Consider the following 22,684-nt stretch of genomic DNA (forward strand, 5'->3'; position numbering starts at 1 on the left):
AAATGCAACTTGTGGACGTCTTACTAAACATTATATATCGTGTTATTATATCATGACATTGTGAATCTGATAATGGTTTTTATCAATATATTAATTAATGACTTATAAAGACAATATTAAACAAAATCCACATTTATTTTATTGCTGCTTCTCTACTGAAAAGACATCATGATCGAAACAAAAATAAATAACTAACCACCTTATTTGTTGGAATTTAATTTGTTTTGCTGCTATAAAAACACACTAAATGAGCTTTGAGGTCACATGAATGCAGCATCTCGCCGCACGCTCTCATCCAATCACAGTCGGAGTTCGAAGTCTCGCCCGGCGATGATTGGCCGGACCGCCTGTCAGTCACGTTTCAGGGCGTGGCCGCTGTCGGCAGCTGTCAGATTCAGAAGCAGAGGGAACGGCAAAAACACGGGCGCGTCTAACGGGGCAAGGCGGATAAATGTGGTACATTTCAGAGCAGGGATGGTCCTCTGAGTGACAGAGGTAAGGACACACTTCATGAACAAGTAATTCCATATAATAAATCACTGCCAGATGCTGGAGGACCGTCTCTTCCCCTCAGGTTTAACTAACGCTGTGTGTTGCCTGATGTTTTTAGCATGCGCCTAGCTAACGGTTAGCCAACGGTCACCTGGCATCGCTGGGGTCAGTGAAGGCGGTTAGCGTCTGTCCCTGTGAGATAACATTGGTTTCATGTTGTTAATGTCACAGTGGAAGTCGACTGTCAATGAATGAGAGCGGGGTGTCTCCACTGTGCTAACTCAGCTAACGGTATGTTCAAGCACAGAGGCGTCAATAAGGAATTCTTGGCACCCTGAGAGACTGTTACTCAGCCAACAGCTCTCTCTTTAGCTTTTATATTAAAACAGTCTGTCTTGGGTTCATTTGGGTTCCCTCCAACAGGAGGAATTACAATTCGCAGTGACTCTGTCTCCCCCTGCTTCTGCATAATATGACTGTGTATCTCTATCCTGTCTGTTTTCACTTCCATGGTATGTTTTTTTTCCCCCACAGATATTCCCTCAGCCATCACCTGACTATCCTGACCCTCCTCCCTTCCATCATCACCATGGAGATTGCTAACAACTACGTGCTGATCCATGGGAAGAACATATCCCATAATACCCTGGTGGGCTCTGCTGCGGTGCCCCACATGTCCATCGACAAGCTCTTCCCGGCTCTCCTTGAGTGCTTTGGCATCATAATGTGCGGCTACATAGCTGGCAGGTAGGTTTGTGCAAGAACAGTACGTACTTGATGTATCTGCTGTGTGCAGGAATTATGGACATTCATGACTTTTTTCCACCCACAGGGCAGACATCATCACAGAGAGCCAGTCGAAGGGTTTGGGGAACTTTGTGTCTAAGTTTGCTCTCCCAGCCCTGCTCTTTAAAAACATGGTGCTGTTGGACTTTGGAGACGTCATCTGGGCGTTTCTTTGGAGCGTGCTGGTCGCTAAGGTTGGTGTCCGTGCATCAGTGTTTGGATCGGTTACTCAACATGATCAATAATTAAATGGCATATTAAATGTTCGTTTTAACGGGCCAGACACACTCAGATAAACTCACTGGAGTCCCTTTCTCACCATACCATTGCTTTATAGTGGACGCGTCGAGCTTAATTGGCATGTTTATTACATAATCTTAAGGAAGAGTCTCTCAAATAACAGTAATTTGTTATCACTGTTGTGTATCTATATGTGTGGGTACACTATTCATAGGGGTGGAATGCCTGATTTGGTAAATTCTCTATGGAAATTTTGAAGAAGTCTTGCGAGACAAAGAACCAACAAATCAACAGGACCTGATTTTGATGCTCCCACCCTGTGTGTAGGTGACAGTGTTTGTGCTGGTGTGTGTGCTGACTCTGATGGTGGCCAGTCCAGAAAGCAGATACAGCAAAGCTGGCCTGTACGCCATCTTTGCAACGCAGAGTAATGACTTTGCTTTAGGATACCCGATAGGTGAGGCAGACACAAAACACAAGCACCGATGTATAGTCCTCACAAGTTGTTAAGGAAGAGAAAAGTGCTGTATTGAAGTATGTGTTCCTCCCTCCCTCCCTCTCTCTCTCTCTCTCTCTCTATGTCTTTGTGTTTTATAGTTGATGCTTTGTATCGGAGCACATATCCAGAATACCTTCAGTACATCTATCTAGTCGCCCCGGTCTCCCTCATGCTCCTCAATCCCATCGGCTTCGCTCTTTGTGAGGTGCAGAAGTGGAGGCAGTCCAGCCATCCACAGCACAGCACTGCAGGCATTGTAGGAGTTGTAGTCGTACAGGTATTTTTTATACATTCATGAAAATTTTTTTTTTTTTTTTAAAGAAAACATTTTTTTTTTATTTTGAGGAAAAATAATAGATTATTTGATTTTTTTGCTCAATTTTTTTTTGTTTTTTTGAAGAAAACAGATTTAATGTTTCTCGAAGGGTCTATTTTAACCTAAACCACGTTTTCCTGAACTCAGTGTTTTTGTGCTTGACTGGAAGCGCTAAGCTTCTCTCCCTGTGTGACGGCAGTTTTCTGTCATCACTGTAACAAAGCATAGTTGAGAACTCAAGCCTCCCTTTTTTGTTAATTATTGTCTGTGTGATTCTGTAAAGCCTGGTTCTTATTATAAAAACAGTAATTGACCTTGATCCATGGTTTAACTATGCTGTATTTGTTTCTTTATGTGAGGGAATTGGTCCTCGAAAACCTGTCAGAAAGTGGGAACCCTGACTTGAAAATATTATTATTATTATTATTATTATTAATACATTTGTTTGTCTATCCCTCTCTCTGTCACCTCCCCAGGTGCTGAAGAACCCAGTAGTATTCATGGTGATCGTGGGAATCATCGCCCACTTCGCTCTGGGCCAGCAGATCCCTGCTGTCCTGTCAGAGTTCATCGACGGCCTGGCTAACTCTTTCGGAGGGGCAGCTTTGTTTTACCTCGGCCTCACGATGGTGAGATTGGTTTTGCTCAGCCCTTTGTTGATTTATCTTGATTAATGTAAGCCTTAATTCAGCTAAATCATACTTTGTTTTGATTGACTACTGTGTATTCATTTTTGAACAGTTGAACTGTGTGTGAATATGAAAGATATCCTGACAGTGAAGTAATTTTCTCTGTTACTGTGGCAGGTCGGCCAGCTCAGAAAACTAACCAGAGACACTGGAGTTGCCTTGATTCTCCTCATCACAGCCAAACTGTAAGCATGCGTGTGTGTGTGGTATAACGTAGAGATGGGGTTAATTATGATATTGTGTATATTACTGTATAATTAAATGTGTGTGTGTGTGTTTTTGTCTGTAAAACAACCCTACATAAAGAAAGTAGTTTTTACAGGGCTTCTGATTTGGATTTGGAGAATTTGTTTATCACAGGTTTGTATAATTATTTAATTGTAATTATCAGATAATTCAGTAATTGTATGAGTTACCAGGATTTTTTTCAGTTGAGAATGTGTCCTGTTGTTTTGCAGTTTGGTCTTAATGAACAACAAGAGTTTAACAGCAGGCGTTAATGAATTCTCATAGATTTATTTCCCGGCTCTCTCCTCAGCCTGGTGATGCCTCTGGTCTGTAAAGACATGGTGGATATTCTGGATGTTGGAGTGAACAGCACGAGTGCCAACCACACCAGTTTGTCCAACTTTGCTTTCCTGTATGGAGTCTTCCCAACTGCACCCAGTGTGGCCATCTATGCCGGGCACTACAACATGGAGCTGGAGGTGGTAAGTACCGTTAATGCAGTATTCTTTCTTTAAACAACAACATAATTGTATTGGAAACATTATCAGAAAATACAGGAGGATGAATCTGGATTCAAGTTCAAAACAAGACATCACCATGACAAACGCCGATCACCTGGTCCCAACACATGACAAGAGTACGCTTTAAAAGGATCACACACACTAAAGCCAAGAAAATTCTAATTTCTTGCCATTCTGCCGTTTCAAATGTATTTACTGTACTCTGCATCCTCCCCCACAACCATGACACCACCCGCTTACATTATTCTACTTCATGTAGAAATAAATAGTTTTTCGAACAAGTAAAGGAAGCTCTTTTACATGGATGTCAGAACCACCACGATTTTATATAAATTAAAAAGTGCCAGATAAAACGTAAGATTCTGTGTAGGTTATTATTTTCATTATAGAGAACACTTTTGAAATCCTATTCAGACAGTATTCAAATGAATATATTCGGATCCCATTCTCCACGCAGTACGTTATGACATGTATCCAGATTACATTCACAGTTTAGTCTTGTGCCTTGTGTATTTAGATGTCTTTCTCTCTGATCTGTCTTCAGGTGACATCAGGGATGGTCATCAGTACGTTTCTGTCTGCCCCCATCATGTACGTGTCAGCGTGGTTGTTAACGATCCCTCTAATGGACCCGACGCCCCTGGTGACAGAACTTGAAAACGTTAGCTTCAACATCAGCATCGTCTCCCTTGTTGCACTGGTAAGAATGTTTGTCTGACAGGAATGAATCTGGAAATACTGGTCACATGTAAGGAGCATGGATGGATGTAAAAACCATGAGAAAAGTAATATGATGTGATCATGTGTGTCTTCTCTCAGGTGTGGACCATTGTGGTGATGTTACTCAGCAGGAAATTTAACAGACTTCCTCACCTGTTTGCCTTAAATCTTTTCCTGGCTCAGGTCAGTCTGTAGTCACAACTCAGATGATAATGAAGCACATTGGTTTGTCAGATTCACTGTCATTTACTTTGCTTTACTACTGTGCTTTACTCTGCTGTAGTTCCTGGTGTGTGTCAGTATGATCCTGTGGAACTTCTTGGTGAAAAAAGAAGATAATCTGGTCGGCAAAATTCTCACCTTCACTCTGCTCTACGGATCTCTGTACAGCACCTACATTTGGACAGGTGTGTGTATTTTATGAGTAATTAAGAACACCTCTGAGTCGACACTAAATGTGTTTATTATGTGCACTCCAGTTCTTGGATATCAATGTTTTGGGTGTTTTTTTACAGGTTTAATCCCTCTCTGTCTGGCTCTGACTAACAGAGATGACCTGCTGAGACTGAGACCAGGAGTATTCATGATTTTGGGTTGGGGGTAAGTCAACACAATCAAAGTCCTCAAGACTTTTCTGTGGAAACTTTAAATCTCTTTAATGTTATATCTGCTTTGTAGATAAGTGTAAAATAAAACTGTACTTTGCCATAGTTGAATTATGAGAGTAGAATCTCAAACATGAAAAAGCAGTCTGAACATCATGGTACATGTGTCTGTGTGTGTTTGTTTGTGTAGGGTTCCCTTCCTGATGGTTGGAGGTCTTCTGATATCAGGAGAGAGGACTGACACCATAGACTCTGCCTTCTTCTATGGCAGAGCTCAGGTTAGAAAAACAACCAGCTGTAATTCTGTATGTTATTCTTAATGTATGTTATGCTTTTCAACGCTGCTCCATTTTTGTTGTGTTAATCCTGGATCATCTCTTCCCTCAGCTCTGCTTGAGTCTGTTTAGTACTGATTCAATCAAGGAGATCTCTGTTTTTACTCCTACTACTTTTAGTTAGGAATGTTAAATGAATCACAAAATAAGCCAGTCCATGAAGTTTAATTAGTATTCTGGTCTTTGGTATTCCAGATAATCAGCACAGCAGTGGTGCTTGCAGTCAGCCTGGTGCTTGGTGCGATTTCTCTGATGGGACTCAGCCAAGGTGAGAGGGAGCAGAGAGGCTACCAGGCCCTGAGCAGAGCTGCTGTTGCAGGAATCAGTGATGAGCAGAGGGCCACTGGTGGCCTGGAAGATCCACAACAACAACAACAGCAGCAGCCACAGGTGGCAAATTCACCTGCCTGCAGCATCAACTCAGGTACAAAATATCAGAATCAGAATCAGTATTCCTTTATTGTCCCACAAACAATTTGTTTGCTACAGCTGCTAAAGGACAGAATATAACAAAAAAAACCCCAATAACAATAGCAAAAAATAAACAATATGATTAAAAAGGTAAGAAATAGAGTAAGACTTGTATATACATATAAACATAAACAGACATTTTGAAAAAAAAAGGTCTTTTTGACAAAAAAAACTTCCCCCGGATGTCTTACTCTATCACAGGTAGACATTTGGTTACATTCCACTGCAGCAATGTGGAGAAATCTCACCTCAAAATCACCTCAGAAATGAATAAAAACATTTTTGAAAATAAATAGATTTTTGAAAAAAGAAAGCATTGTTTGAAAAAGCAGAATTTTTGGGGGGAGGGAAAAAAAAACATTGTTTGAAAAAAAAACAGATTTATAGAAAAATATATTTTCTTTCAAATAAGAGAATTTAAAAAAAAAAAATATGAAAAACAAACTAATTAAAAACAAGTCTTTGAAGGAAACAAACTTGCAAATTTGCAAAACAGTAGGCATTGTTTGAAAAAACAAATTAAAAAAAAAATAAACATTTGAAAAAAGAAATTGTTAAATAATATATAAACAGATGAAAAGTTTTTTGAAAAATATATATTCTCTTTAAATAATAGATTTTTTGAAAAAGGTTTTCTGAAAAAAAAAATTCAAATAAATATTTAAAAACTAATACAAAATATGGATTTGTCTATGTCTAAAAATGAATTTCCTGAAAAAAACAAAAAACAAAACAGCTGGTTTTAGGTCAATATTTATACTCTTTCTGTTGTGTTTCCAGACCTCCACACTTTCTCTCCTCTTCAGTCCCTACCTGACATGATCGCCAGCACGCAGAGGGAGCACACAAACAGCACAGGTAACAAACGCAAATTTCATTATTTACTTTTCAATCTTTGGAATTTATATAGGATCCTAACTGTCTCTTTTCCTCTCCAGGCCACAGTGGGGCGCTGAGTGACGGCCAACAGCAGCAGGGTCCTTCATCTTCAGAGCAGCCGCTGAACCTGCCACCACCCGGGCCTCAGACCACCGATGACAAACAGACAGTCAGACACGTTCTGCTCTGTCTGCTGCTCTTTGTCAGCCTGCTCGCGGTGAGGATTTAACGTGTTCTTGCCTTGAGAAAAACAGCCTGTTCAGCTTATTTAAAGTTATCATATGAAGCTGAGATGTAAACTGTCAGGATAAATGTCCTGAATGTCTCTGTCTGGATGTAGAACCTGTCCAGCTGTCTGTGGTGGCTGTTCAACAAAGATCCAGGAAGACTTTACCTTGAACTACAGTTCTTCTGTGCTGTAGCCAACTATGGACAGGTACCAGTGTCTGTCCTCTTTAAATATGTAAATATGTTTAATTGTAACTAAAACTATAAAAACATAATTCTCTTTCTCTTTGTTCAGGGCTTCCTGTCCTTTGGGATCTTTGGTCTGGACAGACACCTCATCATCCTGCCTTTTAAAAAGAGGTGAGACTTCGAGATGAACGGCTGATTGTCCGACACTTCAAACATGATTTCCTTTTTCATGAAATAATCAAAAGAGACTCACAGAATAATGCTTGTGTCTGTGTCAGGTTGCTCTGGCTGTGGCAGGGCAGGGAGAGTGATGATTTGAGTCCCTCAGGTGTACCAGAGGAGGTGAGGCTCACCTGTACTCAGTTTGTCCGCTACCACAAAGACCAGTGTGTACAAGACCTAGTACACACACGCAGGTAAGAGTGCCAGTATGTGTGTGTTTTGTCCATGCAAATTACTTTCATATCTGTCTGTTAAAGGGGTAATACACCTGAACTAAGTAAGTTATTCTGTTCTGAAGCGCTTTCCTGGCTTTTACCGCTGGGTTATTATTTTGTTCACTCTGATTTTTCGTCAATTTTTTGCATCATCTTTGCATGTTGATCTGTTTTGCTGTAACTGAGACATTTGTAGACGTATAATATAAATAACATTTATATTATATGTTCTGTAATTTCTAATTTAACATTTGTTAGCAGTACAAGTTTATAATTACATAGAGGAATAAGCTGTTACTGCTGCTACTACCTGCAACTTTTGGACATTTTTCTGAGCTTTATTAATGTTTCATTACTGTTTTAATGTCTTTTCAGTGGTATGCAGGCCACAGTAGAAAGATTAGCTCATCTATCCTGTTTCCATTGTTTACTTTTTAGCAGTAAGCAATGGGAAATCTTACAATATTTTACATGTTGAATATGAATTTTGGCATTCTACTGAAAAAACTTTACTTACTAAAACACTTTCTGATTGATTTTGAGTCTTGAGTGCTCTTCTTTTCTTTTATTCTAACACATGAAATGCTTTCCACTCTTCATTTCCTCTCTTTTGCTTGTTCTTTCCTTTCTTTCCCTCATATTTCTTCGTATTCCTCCCTTTGCCTGCCTTTTCCACCTTCTGTTTCCCCCTCTGTCACCCCCTAGTGGCTCAGGGGAGAGTGTGAGCGCCTCGACAGGTGAATCCTTCCTCTGATAATAACAGGTTTGGACGAGGAGGAGGACTGGAGGAGGAGGAGGAGGAGGCTTTGAGACATTCCCTCTCCCATCAGCCCCAGCATCTACACTTGCATCAGGATTCTCAGGAGCATCTAAACCAGAACCTGCACCAGATTCACCAAAGTCACGATCCAGCTGAATCCTGTGACCAACGTTCGCTTCCATCCCAAATTCAGCTTGTGCCTGAGAATGAACACCAAGCACATATTTACAACTCTGACATCCCAGAGGAGCCGATTTCACAGCTCCACTCTGACCAACACCTACCCCAGCATGATTTTGCCTCTAACCCACCCCATCCTGATCAGAATCCTCAGCTCCATTTAGAAAGTGTGTTTCGGGGCAGCGACTTGGTGGACTGGCTGGTTGAGCGGGGCCTGTGTGCCGGGCGAGCCGAGGCCCAACTGTATGGTGTTCGACTTCAGCTGGGAGGAGTGTTAGATCACCTGACAGGTCAGCACAGCTTCAGGGATGAACCCACTCTGCTGTACCGGTTCACACAGGGGAGAGGGGAGGGATGGTCCAGGAACATTTGAGAGGAAGTGAGGCAATAAGGAGGCAAAGAAAAGGAAGAGATACCAAGCAGCAACCACCATGGCTGAGGGCCAAAGCGGAAGTGCCTTATGGTGCATTTTATCCAACAACCACTGGACTGGCTCTGGGAAGGCTAATTGTTCTGAAGTCAGTGAAGCAGATCCGTAACTTCTCTAAAACACGTCCCCTGGAAAAATCAGAGAAAATCACCCCTTTGTAATTTGTGCGTTCCAGGATGATATCAAGAAGTATTTTTGAAGGTGTGTTTGCTGTAATTGGTGGTTGCTGCTTGCTTGTCTGCTCAGTCTTCAACTAAATTTGAAAACATCCAAGAGTAATTACAGACAGAAAAAGTGATGACAGGGGTTGTGGAGAGATTAAAGAATAAGAGGACAGAGCGCTCCCTGCTGGTACTTCACATCATCATCAAGTCTTCTTCACTCCTCTTTTTGAAAAAAACTTTTAGTCAAAATCTTTTTCACCACTCTGAACTGAGCTGGCTTCAATCATAGCTTTTTGATGTTAGTCACCGTCATATGTGAACATATACAATCGCTCTCTGACACGTGACGGAAATAGGATTGTTCATCTTTTCTTTGAGCCAGTAAATTCACGTTTTTTGTTTGAAGGACAAGTCGTCCTTTCATCAGCCTGTCCATTATTTATGTCACATTTTACGTGCAAGCTATGAGAGGACACCAAGAGAGAGCAGTACTGTGTTTTCTCTCAGCCAATGAGCTGCAGGGCTGCTCACTCCAGAAGCCAATGGCGTTCTTGCCTGCTCATTCTGTTTTATGTTGTCATGTTTTCTTTCAGATGAAAGAACCTGCCTGTTATTTCAGTATTTGATATTTTGCACGTTGTGTCTTTTAACCACTCTGGTCTACATCGACTACTTGCATGACTCGGAGCAGAACAGACTTCTGCACAGCACTGAACCTTTTGCACTGACTGAATAATGGCATTCTTGAAATCTTTCAAATTAGGCAACTCACTGGATATTTGTCTTGTGACGATGCAGTGGAGAATGTTTGTTTTCTTTACATCGTGTAATTGCGTTGTCGCTGTCAATTTAAAACATTTGTTCAGACTGATTTTGGTCACGTCACCAAATGCAATGCAAGAATTCAGCTCAGGCCAATCCTGAACTCAAGTTTCTTCTTCACTACTGAGACTTTTGGGCAACTGATCAGAAGTTAGCTTCAAAAAATGATTTTTATCAAAACCTAAAAAGCTCTCAATTGTTTCTTCATTCTCTTGATAATTGTGGTTCTTGTTTGGAATGTTTTAAACAAAAATTCTGTCCATTTCACACAAAATTTCTAATGCTAGCTAGCTCCAGCTGAGGATAGCTAGCAAAGAGCAGCATGTTGTCAGTTTCTCTGGTTATATTCTGCCTCGTTTGTTTTTGGAACTGCAATTGACTTCTGGACATATCCTAAACAAAATATACACATTTAAGTGAAAAATGTTGAATTGTTCATTTTCTCTTGTTAGATTTTGATAGGACTGATAAAGTCATGATAACGGTCCTAAATGATCTCATATTGTACAGAAAACTGACTGAAGTCGTAACACTACTGAACTGTTTACAGATCGTTTGACTCGCGCTGAGCGACTCGCAGCACTAACTACACTACAAGTACTGTTCGCCTGTTAAGTTGCTGCTGATTTGTGATTTGTTACTTTGAGGCTCATCACGTGTTGTCAGGACTGTAGAAGATGGATGGTGATAGATTTACATATGAGCCACATATGTTGACCTGTGTGTCTTCTGCCAACTGACACCACATTTAAGTTCATGCAATTCACACCAGGTCCTTGTGTTTACTCAGTTGTTAAAACGAGTGCCTGCCTGCGCCAATGTGAAGGTGTGTGTGCGTGTAAATGTGTTTGTGTGCATGAACAATATGTCCTGAGTTTCTCTGTGTGTGTGTGTGTGTGCGTAAGAGAGAACGAGAGATTTTAATGTGAGGGTGTAACTGTGTGTTGTTGATATATGTTTTGTTTCAAGTGCGTTGCAGTAAATCAATCAGGGTCGACGACTGTGTGACTGCAAGAACGACACAAATAAACTGTTGTTTGCATCCAAAATCGTACACGTTTCACTTTGTCAAGACACGAGACTGACAGATTTTATTACATGTTTACAAAGAGTAGGGAAAAAAATCTTTTTTCTTTTTTGGGGGCGTCAAAGAGGAGAAGAGAAACATCTTTTAAATTGTTAAAAATAATAAGAAAAACATTTTTTTTTTCCATCTTAAATTCATTTAATTTTGCTGTTGGAAAGTGAGCAGTAAATTTAAATGGGATATTTGGCACTTTGGGTGTTAATGAAATTCTTTTTGACATTGATTCCACTCCTTAACTGAAGATCGTGGACTTCACAACACTGTCAGACTAAAGACAGAAAAAGCATTTTACAAAATATCTCTGGACTCCGACATACCTCTAACATATACAACAGACAATCCTGCAGGTAACGGCGTCACAGTTGCAGACTGTCCCTCATTGCTACAGTCACAACTGAAATTAAGGCAAACGTACCTGTTTTTTGTCTTTGGTAAGGAGCTGAAATTTAAGACCATTTACTACAGACAGTCTGCAAAATACTGATAAAAAAGTACATTTCCACATTTAAAGTGTATCAGATACACTGACAACAACGGACACGGTGCAACATCACGCTCAGTCAAAGATTAGATCTTCTCATGACTGTCTCAGAATTCAAATACAAAGATACTTGAAACAAGGCCGAAAGTCACCAGCTTCCACTGGCTTAACACGTAATATTGCGTCTACTTCTGTATTATCTGAGTTGAGTGAAGAAGGAAGGAAGTAAACTTTTCCCTCAGGTGACGTCATGGTGCTCTTGACCAGGTAAAACACAAGAACCCTCATTGTGTTTGGCAGCAACATGGAGAGAATGTGTGTAACTGTCGACGTGATGTATCACAGGCTCTGTAAAGGTCAAGAAAATGTCGCTTAATGTACAAAACTCTCCAACAAGAGTTCATTCAGCTGCTTGTCACATTACAGTGTGTTTGTGTTGTTGGATACTTTTCTCTTTGCTGAGACCTTCGTGAGAAGATCAGACCTGTAAAACTGATCTGTCGCGGCAGCCACGGCTACATTAAGACACATAAGTGCTTGAGGAAAACAGACACTCACTCAATCTTGAGACATTCAAAAGTCTAAATGTACTAAATGTTCTTTTCTATGCAAATCCTGGGAAAGCTTAATGGCTGCACTGGTTAATCGTCTGATCTCCATAATCCACAGCAGACGTTTAAATAAATGAAAAAACAAAAAGTGGCAAAGGTTTGCGAGGAACTCCGGAACAGATTCTTCCACCACAGGGTCAAAAAGGGGCCTCCTGTGGAACAAATTACTTTGAAAAGCTCTCGTGATGGTTTGGCTCGGTTGCACAATTCTTCATGGAGGCGATGAGAGAAAGAAACCTATTAAGAACAAAACTGTGAAGTACAACAGACCGCTAACAGAAAGGCAGTCTTCGGTGGACCTGAGGCTGGAAACTCTCCGCATGACAAGAGGTCATCAGTCTGTGTCGGGTCAGTGAGACAGTATCACGTTTCAAAAATAGCACAATAACTGACAATTAACGTGAAAAATCTAGTTTGGTGAAATTAAATTAAGGATCTGTAGTGCCGTGTTTTGGGGTCGTCCTTTGGTGCTAACATCAGTCAATTCAAAATCAAGGTGATGTTCATTTTAAAGCTGCTTGTTCCAGGTTCAAGAGCAACAACTCAGGTTCATTTAAAAAAAACTAAAAAAGTTTAAATCCAAGGATTTTCAGGGCCCATCTCAGAAGATAACGCTTCAGTTCTGTCTATTAGCACTGAGAGATTTCACATCTCAGGAGACAGAAACTGTCGTCTGCAGCCTGGTGTAACATGACCTGAAGACGTTTCCAGACTTTCAGAACAGATCACACTAGAAGTATGATGAGCCTTTGGTGTGACCTTACAGAAATCTCAGGGCTCATGAGGACAAAAGGTCACGTACCACTCAGCGGAGAGTGTTTTCCATCTCAGTTCTTCTGACACCATGTTGTGTTTGGGAATCGCGCCAAACCCGATGACTCTCCCTCCTCCATCTACCCCAGAATCATCGTCTCTTGCGGTCCTGCTTGATCTCAGCCTGGCTCGGTCCGTTGCTGTCCATGCCGTCCACCTTCAGGTGAGTTTTGCCGTAACGTTTGATCAGCGCTCCGGGGAGGAGAGCCATGAGGGCGATGGCAAGGAGCTGAGCCAGCGTCCCCCAGGAGAAGATGTCATCCAGGGAATGGATCTCTGAGAGGATGGAGCCCGTGCGAACACAGATGAAGTTGTAGGGGATCAAACCTGGAGGAGAGAACAGCAGACGAGCGATCAGAGTTTGTGGCTATCTGTGTTGTTTGTGTTGTGTGTTTTGTTTAGTGTGGTGTAGCCTCACCTATGAACACAGAGAAGAAGAAAATGGGCATAGGGATGTTGAGGACAGGACAGGTGATGTTAAGGAACCAGTTAGGAGTCATAGGGAAGAAACGGAGGAAAAGGAGGAAGAAGAACAAACTGCTACGGTTTTCCTCCACCTGACAGGAGAGGGAAGAAGAAAAAAGGGAGAGAAAAGAACAAAGATGGTGAGAAGAAATGAGGGGAAAGTAGATGAAAGCAGAAAGAGAATGAAAAAAAAAAAAAAACATTGCTGGCATGGTGAACCGTTGGTGAACGGAGACGCCTACCTTCCTCTGCAGCAGGTCCACCTTATCAGGGAAGAGCTGAACCACATGCTGCTTCCCAAACGTAGCGGAGAGCAGGTAGCAGAACGTGGAGCCCGTCGTGGTGAGCAGGCAGGCCAACACCAAACCCTCCCAGGGCCCGAATATGGCACCAGCTAACATGTTCTGAAAGATGGAGGGAGTAATGGATGGATAAGAGAGATGGTATATAATCTTGGAATGCTAAACTAAACTTTATTGTTTTCTTAAATATTATAAATAAACTATCTTCCTAAATCAAACAGATGGAGATGTTATGAAAACTCTGTCAACCCAAAACTGTCTGAAGTTTTAAGACGAATGAATTCTGTCTCCAGGTCTTGTCAGAATCATGTAACCGTGTGAGTGTTTTGCAGTGTGTCTCACCAGGAAAGAGGAACCAGGTATGGCGAAGGACTGTTTGTAGAGGTAGGCGCTGCAGAACAGCAGCAGGACGTAGCCGTGATGTTCTCGTTTATAAAACTTGAGCATCTCCGCGAGGTCCCGCAGCTCGTCCAGGTCCGACGGGAACTTCAGCCTGCGTAGAGAGACGCAAAAGAAGAAATAATTGTACCTGTTGACTTTTCAGCTAATCCTGAATAAACATTAAACACAACTTTTCACCAGCAGTCTGTGAGGTCTGATGTCCACTCTCTGATTTCCTACATTTCCCAGAATGCCTTTCATTATTATTACGAGGTTTCATTTTTGCCATGCAAGGTGCCAACTGGCTCATCAGGATCAATTTGGGGTTCAGCATCTTGATCAAGGATACTGCAGCGTGAAGCCAGGGGATCCAAGGAATCTTGTTACTTGTAATATAAAATATGTTTTGGCTGAAATAAAATGAATGATTATTTAAGAAAGAAGAGAGAGGGCAGTGTGTGTGTGTGTGTGTGTGTGTGTGTGTGTGTGTGTGTGTGTGTGTGCAAAGGCAAGTGGGAGGGTAACAGGATACATTTGATTGAGGGACAGAAATAGTGTTGCTGCCTGTAGACTTGAACAGAGGGTATAAAAACACTCCTCTAACACACACACACACACACACACACACACACACACACACACACACACACACACACACACACACACACACACCAGAATATCCCCCCAGCTTGAAACTCAAGATGCCGACTTCCTCTCCCACCTGCTCTGACATTCAGCATTCCTTCTTCCTACTGGTCAGCGTTCAACCATTGCCTTCTCTCATTGGCCGGCAGGTTGATGATGCGTGAGCGCCCAGATACATGAAACTGTATGAATGTACGTACTGTATTAAAGGAGGGTAATGTGTCATCGTGGGCACTTTTAATTTTGCTTACACATAACCCCATGAGACACATACACACACACACACACACACACACACACACACACACACACACACACACACACACACACACACAGACACACACAGTGTTCATATAGACCCCTCAAGCAGAGGGGAACTAAGAACTGAGCTGAGAACTGAGTCACATCAGGGTAAATGTTGAGGGTAGGATGTTGTTAACTATAAAGAGTGATAAATATATGTAAAATAGCCCACTGCAATTTCACAACAGATTTATTTATTTTTTTTATCCACATGCAACTTTCACTTGGTTTAAAAAAAGAAAAACTTCTTCTTTTTCAAAACATCTATTTTTTTAACAACATATTCTTTTTTCAAAAATGTATTTTTCAATTATATTTTTTTTTCATTTTTTTTTTAAAACATCATCAAAAACTTACTCTATCTATCTCTATTTGTTTATTTTTTCAAAAACTCTGTTTTGTTGAGACAGTCAATTTTGATAACATAAAAGACATAAAAGAGAATCTTATATATTTTTAAAAAAAATCTATTTATTTTCAAAAACATTCTATTCTTTTTTTTTTAAAAAAAATCATCAAAAATCTATTATTTTTTCAAAAAATTCTGTTTTCGTTTCAAAAAATCAAAAAGTATATTTTTTCTCTTTTCTGTGAAAATTAAACTAATTTTCAGACATGAGAAAAATCTATTTTTCGCCTAGATTTTTATTTTAACATACTAACATCAGAAATGAGAACCTGGTTCAACATATGAATAAAGAAATTCTTCTGAAAATATTTTTTTTCTAAAAATATTTTTTGTTAAAAAAAATCAATTTTTCCTCCTCCAGAATTTTTCTTCTGTTTGTTTTTCTTTTTTAAATTTTGGTGGACAAAGTTTTTGTTTTCACTCTGTTTTTCTCCTCATTTTTTCACAAAAAACAAAATCTCCTGAATCTTTACTTTACGACATGACAAAAACTTTTCAGTTCTAATCTTGAAAAAACCTTTTTACATAGTTTCAGACATGAAAAAGAAAATAAAAATGTATTTTATGAATCTGAACTCCAATATCTCATCACAGTCACACACAGAAATACACACATACGGATGCCAACCAAGTGCACTCACTCCATGTTTAAATGACTTGATAAGTAAGAGTATAATATGAGTAATGGGTGCAAACACACACACACACACACACACACACAGTTGGGTCCTGATCTTGGCCTCAGAGCGTCTTGGTCGGCGTTATTCTATCAACCCCAGACAACCTCACACTTGACCGTCTGGCACATTACAACATACCATTAACTAGACTCACACACACACACACACACACACACACGCACCAAACACACACACAAATTCTAAGGAGTAATGCGATCAGTCCAAAATGTACCGAGAGGGGAGAAAAAGAAAGGAGAGGACATGAGAATATAAACAGACGTTTAATGTTTAATAGCTATCCTGACGTTACTATTATTAACATTAAATCTGTTGACGATGTCAACATGACAGATCTGCGGGTGCTGAAATGCTCAAATCCTCACGGACTGTCAAGAACTGGATAGCGAGGCTGTTATTTCCTTCATTTAATTCCTTTACTTATATCCTCCCTCCCAGAGATCATATCCCAGCATGCACTGGGAAAGAGGAGGGTAAACAGTGTTGACTGCTGTTGGTGATATTTTTAAGAAAAGTTGTTTTTTTAGACTCATTCCTAACTCGTCAGACACTTCTGGATGGTGGCCGACCGGCTCCTCAATCCCAGAGTGTCATTACCTTTCTTACAAACAGCACCTTTAAGACGTAAATATGACGATAAACTATGAGACCCAAATGTCTAATTCATTGAAATATGTTTACACTTGATTTTCACTTATTGTTTCTCTTTTCTTTTACTTTCTTTGAACTGACCAGAAACTGTGATGACACCATAATCAGAAATCATGAATATCTTCAGATGAGTGAGTTGAAAAAGGTGTCTAGCTCACTTTTTCATGAGCTACAGCGGACGGCACCGTGTGGACACGTCCAGTTTGCTCCGTTAGCACAATTTATGAACATTTCAGTGCCATTTTAAGAGTTTTAAGTATAACTTTATTGCTTATCGGCATGATATCATGAATTGCGTACAGTCACAAGCCAGAAAGCCTGGGAGCCATGACTGGGGGAAGTTTTTGTAATCCAGTCTCTAAGACACTTGATGTTTCTGTAATGTAGGAGGGAAAACCCGGATCAACACTCCGACCACTGAGTCACTGCACACTCACTGCCAGGGGTCTGAGAACAGCTCAGCCCTTTTTTTCTTTTACTTAATTGTGTGTATACACACTCATTTATAAGTGAAACATTCCACGTTTTATGTAGGTAAAAGTATTGTAATTTTTATTTAATGTGCCTGAAGTTAAGGCACTCATTTTGCAGAATGACTCCTTTCAGAATAATATTTTATGACTGGGTTATAATTAGAAAAGCATTAATGTGCTGATTATACTCTTCATGCTGCTGAGTATCTTAGTAAACATTATGTACATCATAATTTATTCATATTAATAACCTGAATGTGCAAAGTAACTTGTAACTAAAGCTTTTCAGGTACATTTGGTGGATTAAAAAGTGCAACATCTGCAAAAAAAACGTAAGAAAATAAAAGAATAAAGTGTCAGAAAGTTGGATTACTCAAGTACCTGAACACTGCAATTAATACGCCTGTTAGGCCAGTAGTTGACTAAATGTACTTGGTTACTTTTCTCTTTCTGTCAACATTTTTATTGCCCACTTTTTCTTCCAAACTGTAAATAGTCACAATATTTTTATAATCAGCCTTTTGAAAATATAACTTTGAGAGGAGGTCTAATTATCTCACAGCAGATATAATGTAACAGCCCAGAATTAGACACATTTCGGGTTGTTTACTCTGTATTTAACAAAGACAGTGATTAAAGTTTGAACACAGAGTCGCTGTGTCTCTGGTCTCTGCCCCACCTGTACTCCTGCACCGCCTCGTCCTGCCCCTCGGAGCCCGGCTGGACGTGCTCTGGTCCCGGGGGGAGATGAGTGGACAGCAGGTAGAGGTAGACACTCGCCGCCGCCACAATGGCAGCTAACCCCGCCACGGAGCGCATGTTGCTGCCCGCTGGACGTCGCTCTTCACCGGCAGACTCCTCTGGCTCCCTCGGCCTGGAGTGAAGAGGAGCGGAGGGGGGACGACAGGTCGACGGGTTGTGGTTCAGTTCCCCGGGGAGGAGCGGTGTCGCCTACCGGCCGACGGGCTGCGACTGACGGTTGACATTCTGGCCGGGTTCGGCCGGAGGATCACATGGCAGCCGGCGACCAACAACTTTCTTAAGGGACACTGTTGACATGTGTGTCACACTGTAACACAACCGCGCACACTCAGGACTTCCCTCTTTAGTTCCTGCTACTTTCACAGCTTTTATTTATTATTTCAACCCCGCAAACATTCAGACTGAACGTGTTTAACTGATTTAAATTGACTTTCTGTGTGAGTTCGGCTCTTTTGTTTGGATCTCTGGATGTGTACTGACATGATTCATCCACTGGAGGGCGACACAGTAAAGGCCACGAGGAGTTCACAGGTATAAAATTATATAAACTCACATTTTGCAGCGGAAGTATTAATAGATCAGGATCCTCATAATGCAGCACTGGGTCACTTGTGAAATATATATATTGTCAGATACCTGCAGGTTTTTGCAGAATAACTTCATATTATGGTTGTTTTTTCCTCCCTTGCTTTTAAATTTTAACTTTCTCTGTTTGTCTCTGTTTTTCATATTAGCACTGATTTTGTATTTCATGTATTTATGTTGGCTTTTTTTAAGAGACAGAGTGAAATGAAAGTTTAAACAGTAGCGCTCGGTTGCAGAGAAGACTGGAGAATGATATTTTATATAATCATTTATTATCTGCAGATGAAACAGTTTATTTCATGTTTTATTGGTCACTTTACATGAGTTTTTTTTGTTAAATATCCTTTGTTATGATCAGTCTTGTCATTTAAATGAGCTTGTAATTTGCTTTTTGTGTTTTTATTCAGCTGTTTTCATTGTAAAATACTGTGTTTTGAAAGATAGTATATAAATAAAGTTTCATATCATAATAATTATTGTTTCTAATTATTTTTTTCAGGTTGGATGAATAAAGGCTGTGAAATCTTTATTTATGGCAGATTGTATTGATGGAGCCACACTACATGATATGAAACAATAACAAAACATAACATATATATTAGCTAATTAAACATGGATGCATTTGATTAAACCACCTCCATAAAACCAACGAAAAGTCATATCCACAAACTGAAAATATTATCCTCTAATAAAGACGACTGTCACGCTTTTTATCCTCTTGTGTTTATTTCTTTTTCATTTTTTCAGGTCAGATTTTTAGGTTTTCGGAGTTGTTCCCGATTCGTCTTCTCCTGCAAAACAAGTTCAGAACATTTTGTAAAGAATCTCATCTTGTCATGTGTCAAATTACAGCTGAATACCCAAATCTGACACTCAACAACTGGAAGACCCTCTTTAGACCCAGTGTTTGGATTGTCCCGTCTGGGCTACTGTAGAAACATAGAACAACATGGAGGACCCAATTTTCTGGTCTTCTATCTATCAGTAGTCGGTGGAATATTTATTTGTGTTTCCAAGTATAACAGCACTCTAAGATAAAGTGTATAAAGGTTAGGGTCACTGCTGAGGGGCCAGTTGTATGAACACTTTTCAAAGAGACATCGTTTTGTTGCAGCTAACCAAGTTTTTCTTAACTTTTGGCGTTGTGCACCTGAAGCAACAAAGTGTCGAACTCCAATCTCCAAACTTAACATTAGATTTAAGTGGTTAGTTTCACATCCTTTCACTTTGTTGCATAAAGGTAAGAATATGGCCATATTACACATTCTGATGAGAAAACTTCAGATTTAGCAACATAAAAGTGACTCAATGTGATCACTGTTCGTTTACCGTTTCCATCCGCAGAGCTTGGTTTGCTCCTTATGATCTCTTCCAAACTAACTCCCAGAATTTGTGGAACGGCCACGTCTCCTGGGATGACTGTAGGATTGGAACAGATTCCATCAGGCGCAAATCCACAAAGATATTACTTGGTGCTGCTCGAGTATGTGAGTCAGGATTACCTGGACGTTGCCCTGGAGAATCAGGGGTCGTCGCTTTGAGCCCGACCACGACAAGAGCCGAGAGCAGGAAGACGATCGGAGCTTTCATTTTCTACGAGAGAGCGCTCAGGCTTAGTTCAACCCCCAGTCTCGCTTTTTATGGCAAAACTTAATGATCCTTTTGTAATTGTCAGTGAAAGCTGGAAAGAGATTTTAAATAATAACTCACCTTTGCTATTAAACTCAGCAGCAGGAGTCTGTGAGCAGGTCTTAAACAGTGAAGCTTTTATGATGTCTCTGTTGAGAGTCTGACTTTTATATCAGACTGGCAGGGATCAAGCCGGGCGTGTCTGTGCGGCAGAGGCATCTTAAAAATCTACCCAAGTCAGTTTGGAAAGAATGGCCTCTATAAATAAATCACTCACCAGTGTCTTGTACTTCAGACTACTTGTATTACCTGGTTGTTATTGAACTTGTAAAAGTAATTGTAGCTCAGGCAGTATTTGACATGTTGGGAATGAGGCTCCAAAATCAACTTTTCATGCAAACAGGACCTTTAACATCCAAACACCTACAAAAAAAGAGTCAATTTGCCACCCGGCTATTGTCCAGATGATGCTGCAGGTGGATAAACATCTTATCTATACAGTATTTTCTTTTCATATCTCACATCTGGCAGCAACACAAGTCTCTGAATCTGTTTCTGTAATATTTGAGAATGTAAGAATTCATCTCCCGCCCGGTCCTCCACCATCCACTTTGCATGACATTGTAAAAGAAAGTGAATCGGTGCAGGAAAACGCTCAACACATCAGTTCTGTCAAATATTTGCTGCAGTTACTGCACACTCAGCTAATTAAGCCACAGGATGATCGATGATCCATGATTATCAGGGCTACCACACGTTTTCACAGCTCCTCATCGGGTGTGTTAATTGCATGGAGCTACAACACAGTGTGTGTGTGCATGTCTGGACATAAATTACAGGACTCTGGGTTGAGAATTTGTGCGTGTGATGTTTGTGGTAAAATACAAATTGATGAGGGGTTTAAGGGGCAGCTGCAGCTTCCTGTGGACGCTGAAAGTGAAAATCCACAATACACATAAAATAAAAATCCTCGGTATTTGTTTGTTTGCTCAGAACAAGCCACTCAGATTCGTATAAGACTTCAGATTTATTCACTCTTCTCTACAGAAGAAAATATTTAACAAAATCGCTAATACAGAACATAAAGAAACGTTATTGACCACAGTTCCTAATATATACACCAAGTCTGTTGTCTGGACAGACGGAGAAAAGAAAAAGAAAAGAGAGAGAGGAGAGATGGGAGGAAAGTGATACACATGTCAGACATTTACACTTACCTACAGAGTGCCGCAATCCCAGCTGAAATAAATAAAACACTAGGAAAAATGTCTCTCTACTGTAATACTGACGACCTGATGATCTTTACAACTTCTCCTCTGATAAAAAAGCGTTAACACTCCTCAACTCTAACAAACGAAGCAGATCCAGGTGATCACACTCTTCAACAGCCTGATGTTTTTTGAGAGAAAGCTGAAAGTCAGATTAAAGTTCTGTATCACCCTCTGGTGGATGACTGTGAATCTTTGACTTTGTGTCCACTGTGTAAAAGGCTCTACATTCGTTATTTTAGCTGGGTGATATTGTCAACGTACAGGAAACACAGACATTTATTTCATTTTTAGAATGAATACTGGTTATTAAAGAAAAGCAACTGAGGAGGGAATGAAGGCTTTGGAAAAAAAAAAGGTGGAGGACATTTGAATGTTTTGCTAGATTCTCAGTGTAACTTTTAAATTTTATATGCTGTATTTCTTTTTTACAGTCAGGATCCCATTAAAACCTTCTAATAATTTTATGAACACACTTTTGATTAAATGAATAAAACATCCTGAGGTGCAGCACTGTTTCTATCGATTACTTTCTAGAGCGACTAGTCTAACGAGGACCGAGGAAAAGGCTCCACAACAGCGAGTTACAGCGTCAACGTTTTGTTGTACTTCAGATATCAGTTGATCTCCTTGTTATTCTAAATTTCATAACAATTCTCTAAAAGTCTGTGTCATATTTTTTACATTAGAAAAGGCTAAATTTGTGTTGTTGATTATGTCAGTCCTATAATGCCTAATGCTACTTTATTGATGCACTCTGAGTTTATTAGTCCTCTCTTTCACATCTTTTATAGTTTTATAACATCACGTAACTGAATCATTGGTCACCAATTACATTTTCAGGATAATTTCAAAATCTGTTTGTTTTCACCATCACTGACAGAATTATCACTAAATCACTAGTTGGCCCACCGAAGCTGATCAATCAATCATTGTTTTGAAAATGTGGTTAGAAATCACAGTGGGAGACAAACTGAAAATCAATGGTGCATTAGAATAAAAAAAACAAACAAATAAATATATTCCCTGAAATGACGCAGGGAACAAAACAAGTGTGTGAGAAAGAAACACACAAAGAAAAGAGAAAAAGAAAGTAAAAAAGTAAAACAAAAAAGTAAAAACTGAGAATC

General features: G+C 40.1%; 2 protein-coding genes and 1 long non-coding RNA gene across 5 annotated transcripts; 1 reads left to right on the forward strand and 2 right to left on the reverse strand.

Annotated features, from left to right (window-relative positions):
• Positions 1-345: 345 nt before the first annotated feature.
• On the forward strand, positions 346-9,372 carry gpr155b (G protein-coupled receptor 155b). 2 transcript variants are annotated; one of them, XM_037123900.1, is made up of 20 exons: positions 346-495; positions 1,027-1,239; positions 1,325-1,472; positions 1,846-1,975; positions 2,116-2,294; positions 2,810-2,962; positions 3,140-3,207; positions 3,561-3,732; positions 4,316-4,471; positions 4,591-4,674; positions 4,775-4,898; positions 5,007-5,091; positions 5,287-5,374; positions 5,627-5,855; positions 6,683-6,760; positions 6,841-6,998; positions 7,122-7,217; positions 7,305-7,369; positions 7,477-7,614; positions 8,399-9,372. In XM_037123900.1, exons 2-20 carry the CDS (start codon positions 1,082-1,084, stop codon positions 8,946-8,948), a joined length of 2,859 nt encoding a protein of 952 aa, XP_036979795.1. In that variant the 5' UTR covers positions 346-495; positions 1,027-1,081; the 3' UTR covers positions 8,949-9,372. The 2 variants fall into 2 exon arrangements, with proteins under 2 accessions (XP_036979795.1, XP_036979796.1); XM_037123901.1 differs by having other exon boundaries at positions 8,341-8,545.
• Positions 9,373-11,049: 1,677 nt separating this feature from the next.
• tmem41ab (transmembrane protein 41ab) lies at positions 11,050-19,070 on the reverse strand. 2 transcript variants are annotated; one of them, XR_005079318.1, is made up of 6 exons: positions 17,990-19,070; positions 14,093-14,243; positions 13,691-13,852; positions 13,402-13,540; positions 12,973-13,310; positions 11,050-11,907 (listed from the first exon to the last, which is right to left on the reverse strand). XR_005079318.1 is itself a non-coding variant. In XM_037123902.1 (5 exons), exons 1-5 carry the CDS (start codon positions 18,127-18,129, stop codon positions 13,075-13,077), a joined length of 828 nt encoding a protein of 275 aa, XP_036979797.1. In that variant the 5' UTR covers positions 18,130-19,069; the 3' UTR covers positions 11,050-13,074. The 2 variants fall into 2 exon arrangements, 1 of the variants encoding a protein (XP_036979797.1); XM_037123902.1 differs by having other exon boundaries at positions 11,050-13,310; positions 17,990-19,069.
• A 113-nt stretch (positions 19,071-19,183) lies between these two features.
• LOC119033594 lies at positions 19,184-20,444 on the reverse strand. The gene is made up of 4 exons (XR_005079320.1): positions 20,368-20,444; positions 20,160-20,250; positions 19,987-20,076; positions 19,184-19,448 (listed from the first exon to the last, which is right to left on the reverse strand). It is a non-coding gene; the product is annotated as an uncharacterized LOC119033594 (long non-coding RNA).
• Between the last annotated feature and the right edge of the window lie 2,240 nt (positions 20,445-22,684).

This window comes from Acanthopagrus latus, chromosome 15 (genome assembly GCF_904848185.1).
Source record: "Acanthopagrus latus isolate v.2019 chromosome 15, fAcaLat1.1, whole genome shotgun sequence".
NCBI classification, from domain to species: Eukaryota; Metazoa; Chordata; class Actinopteri; order Spariformes; family Sparidae; genus Acanthopagrus; species Acanthopagrus latus.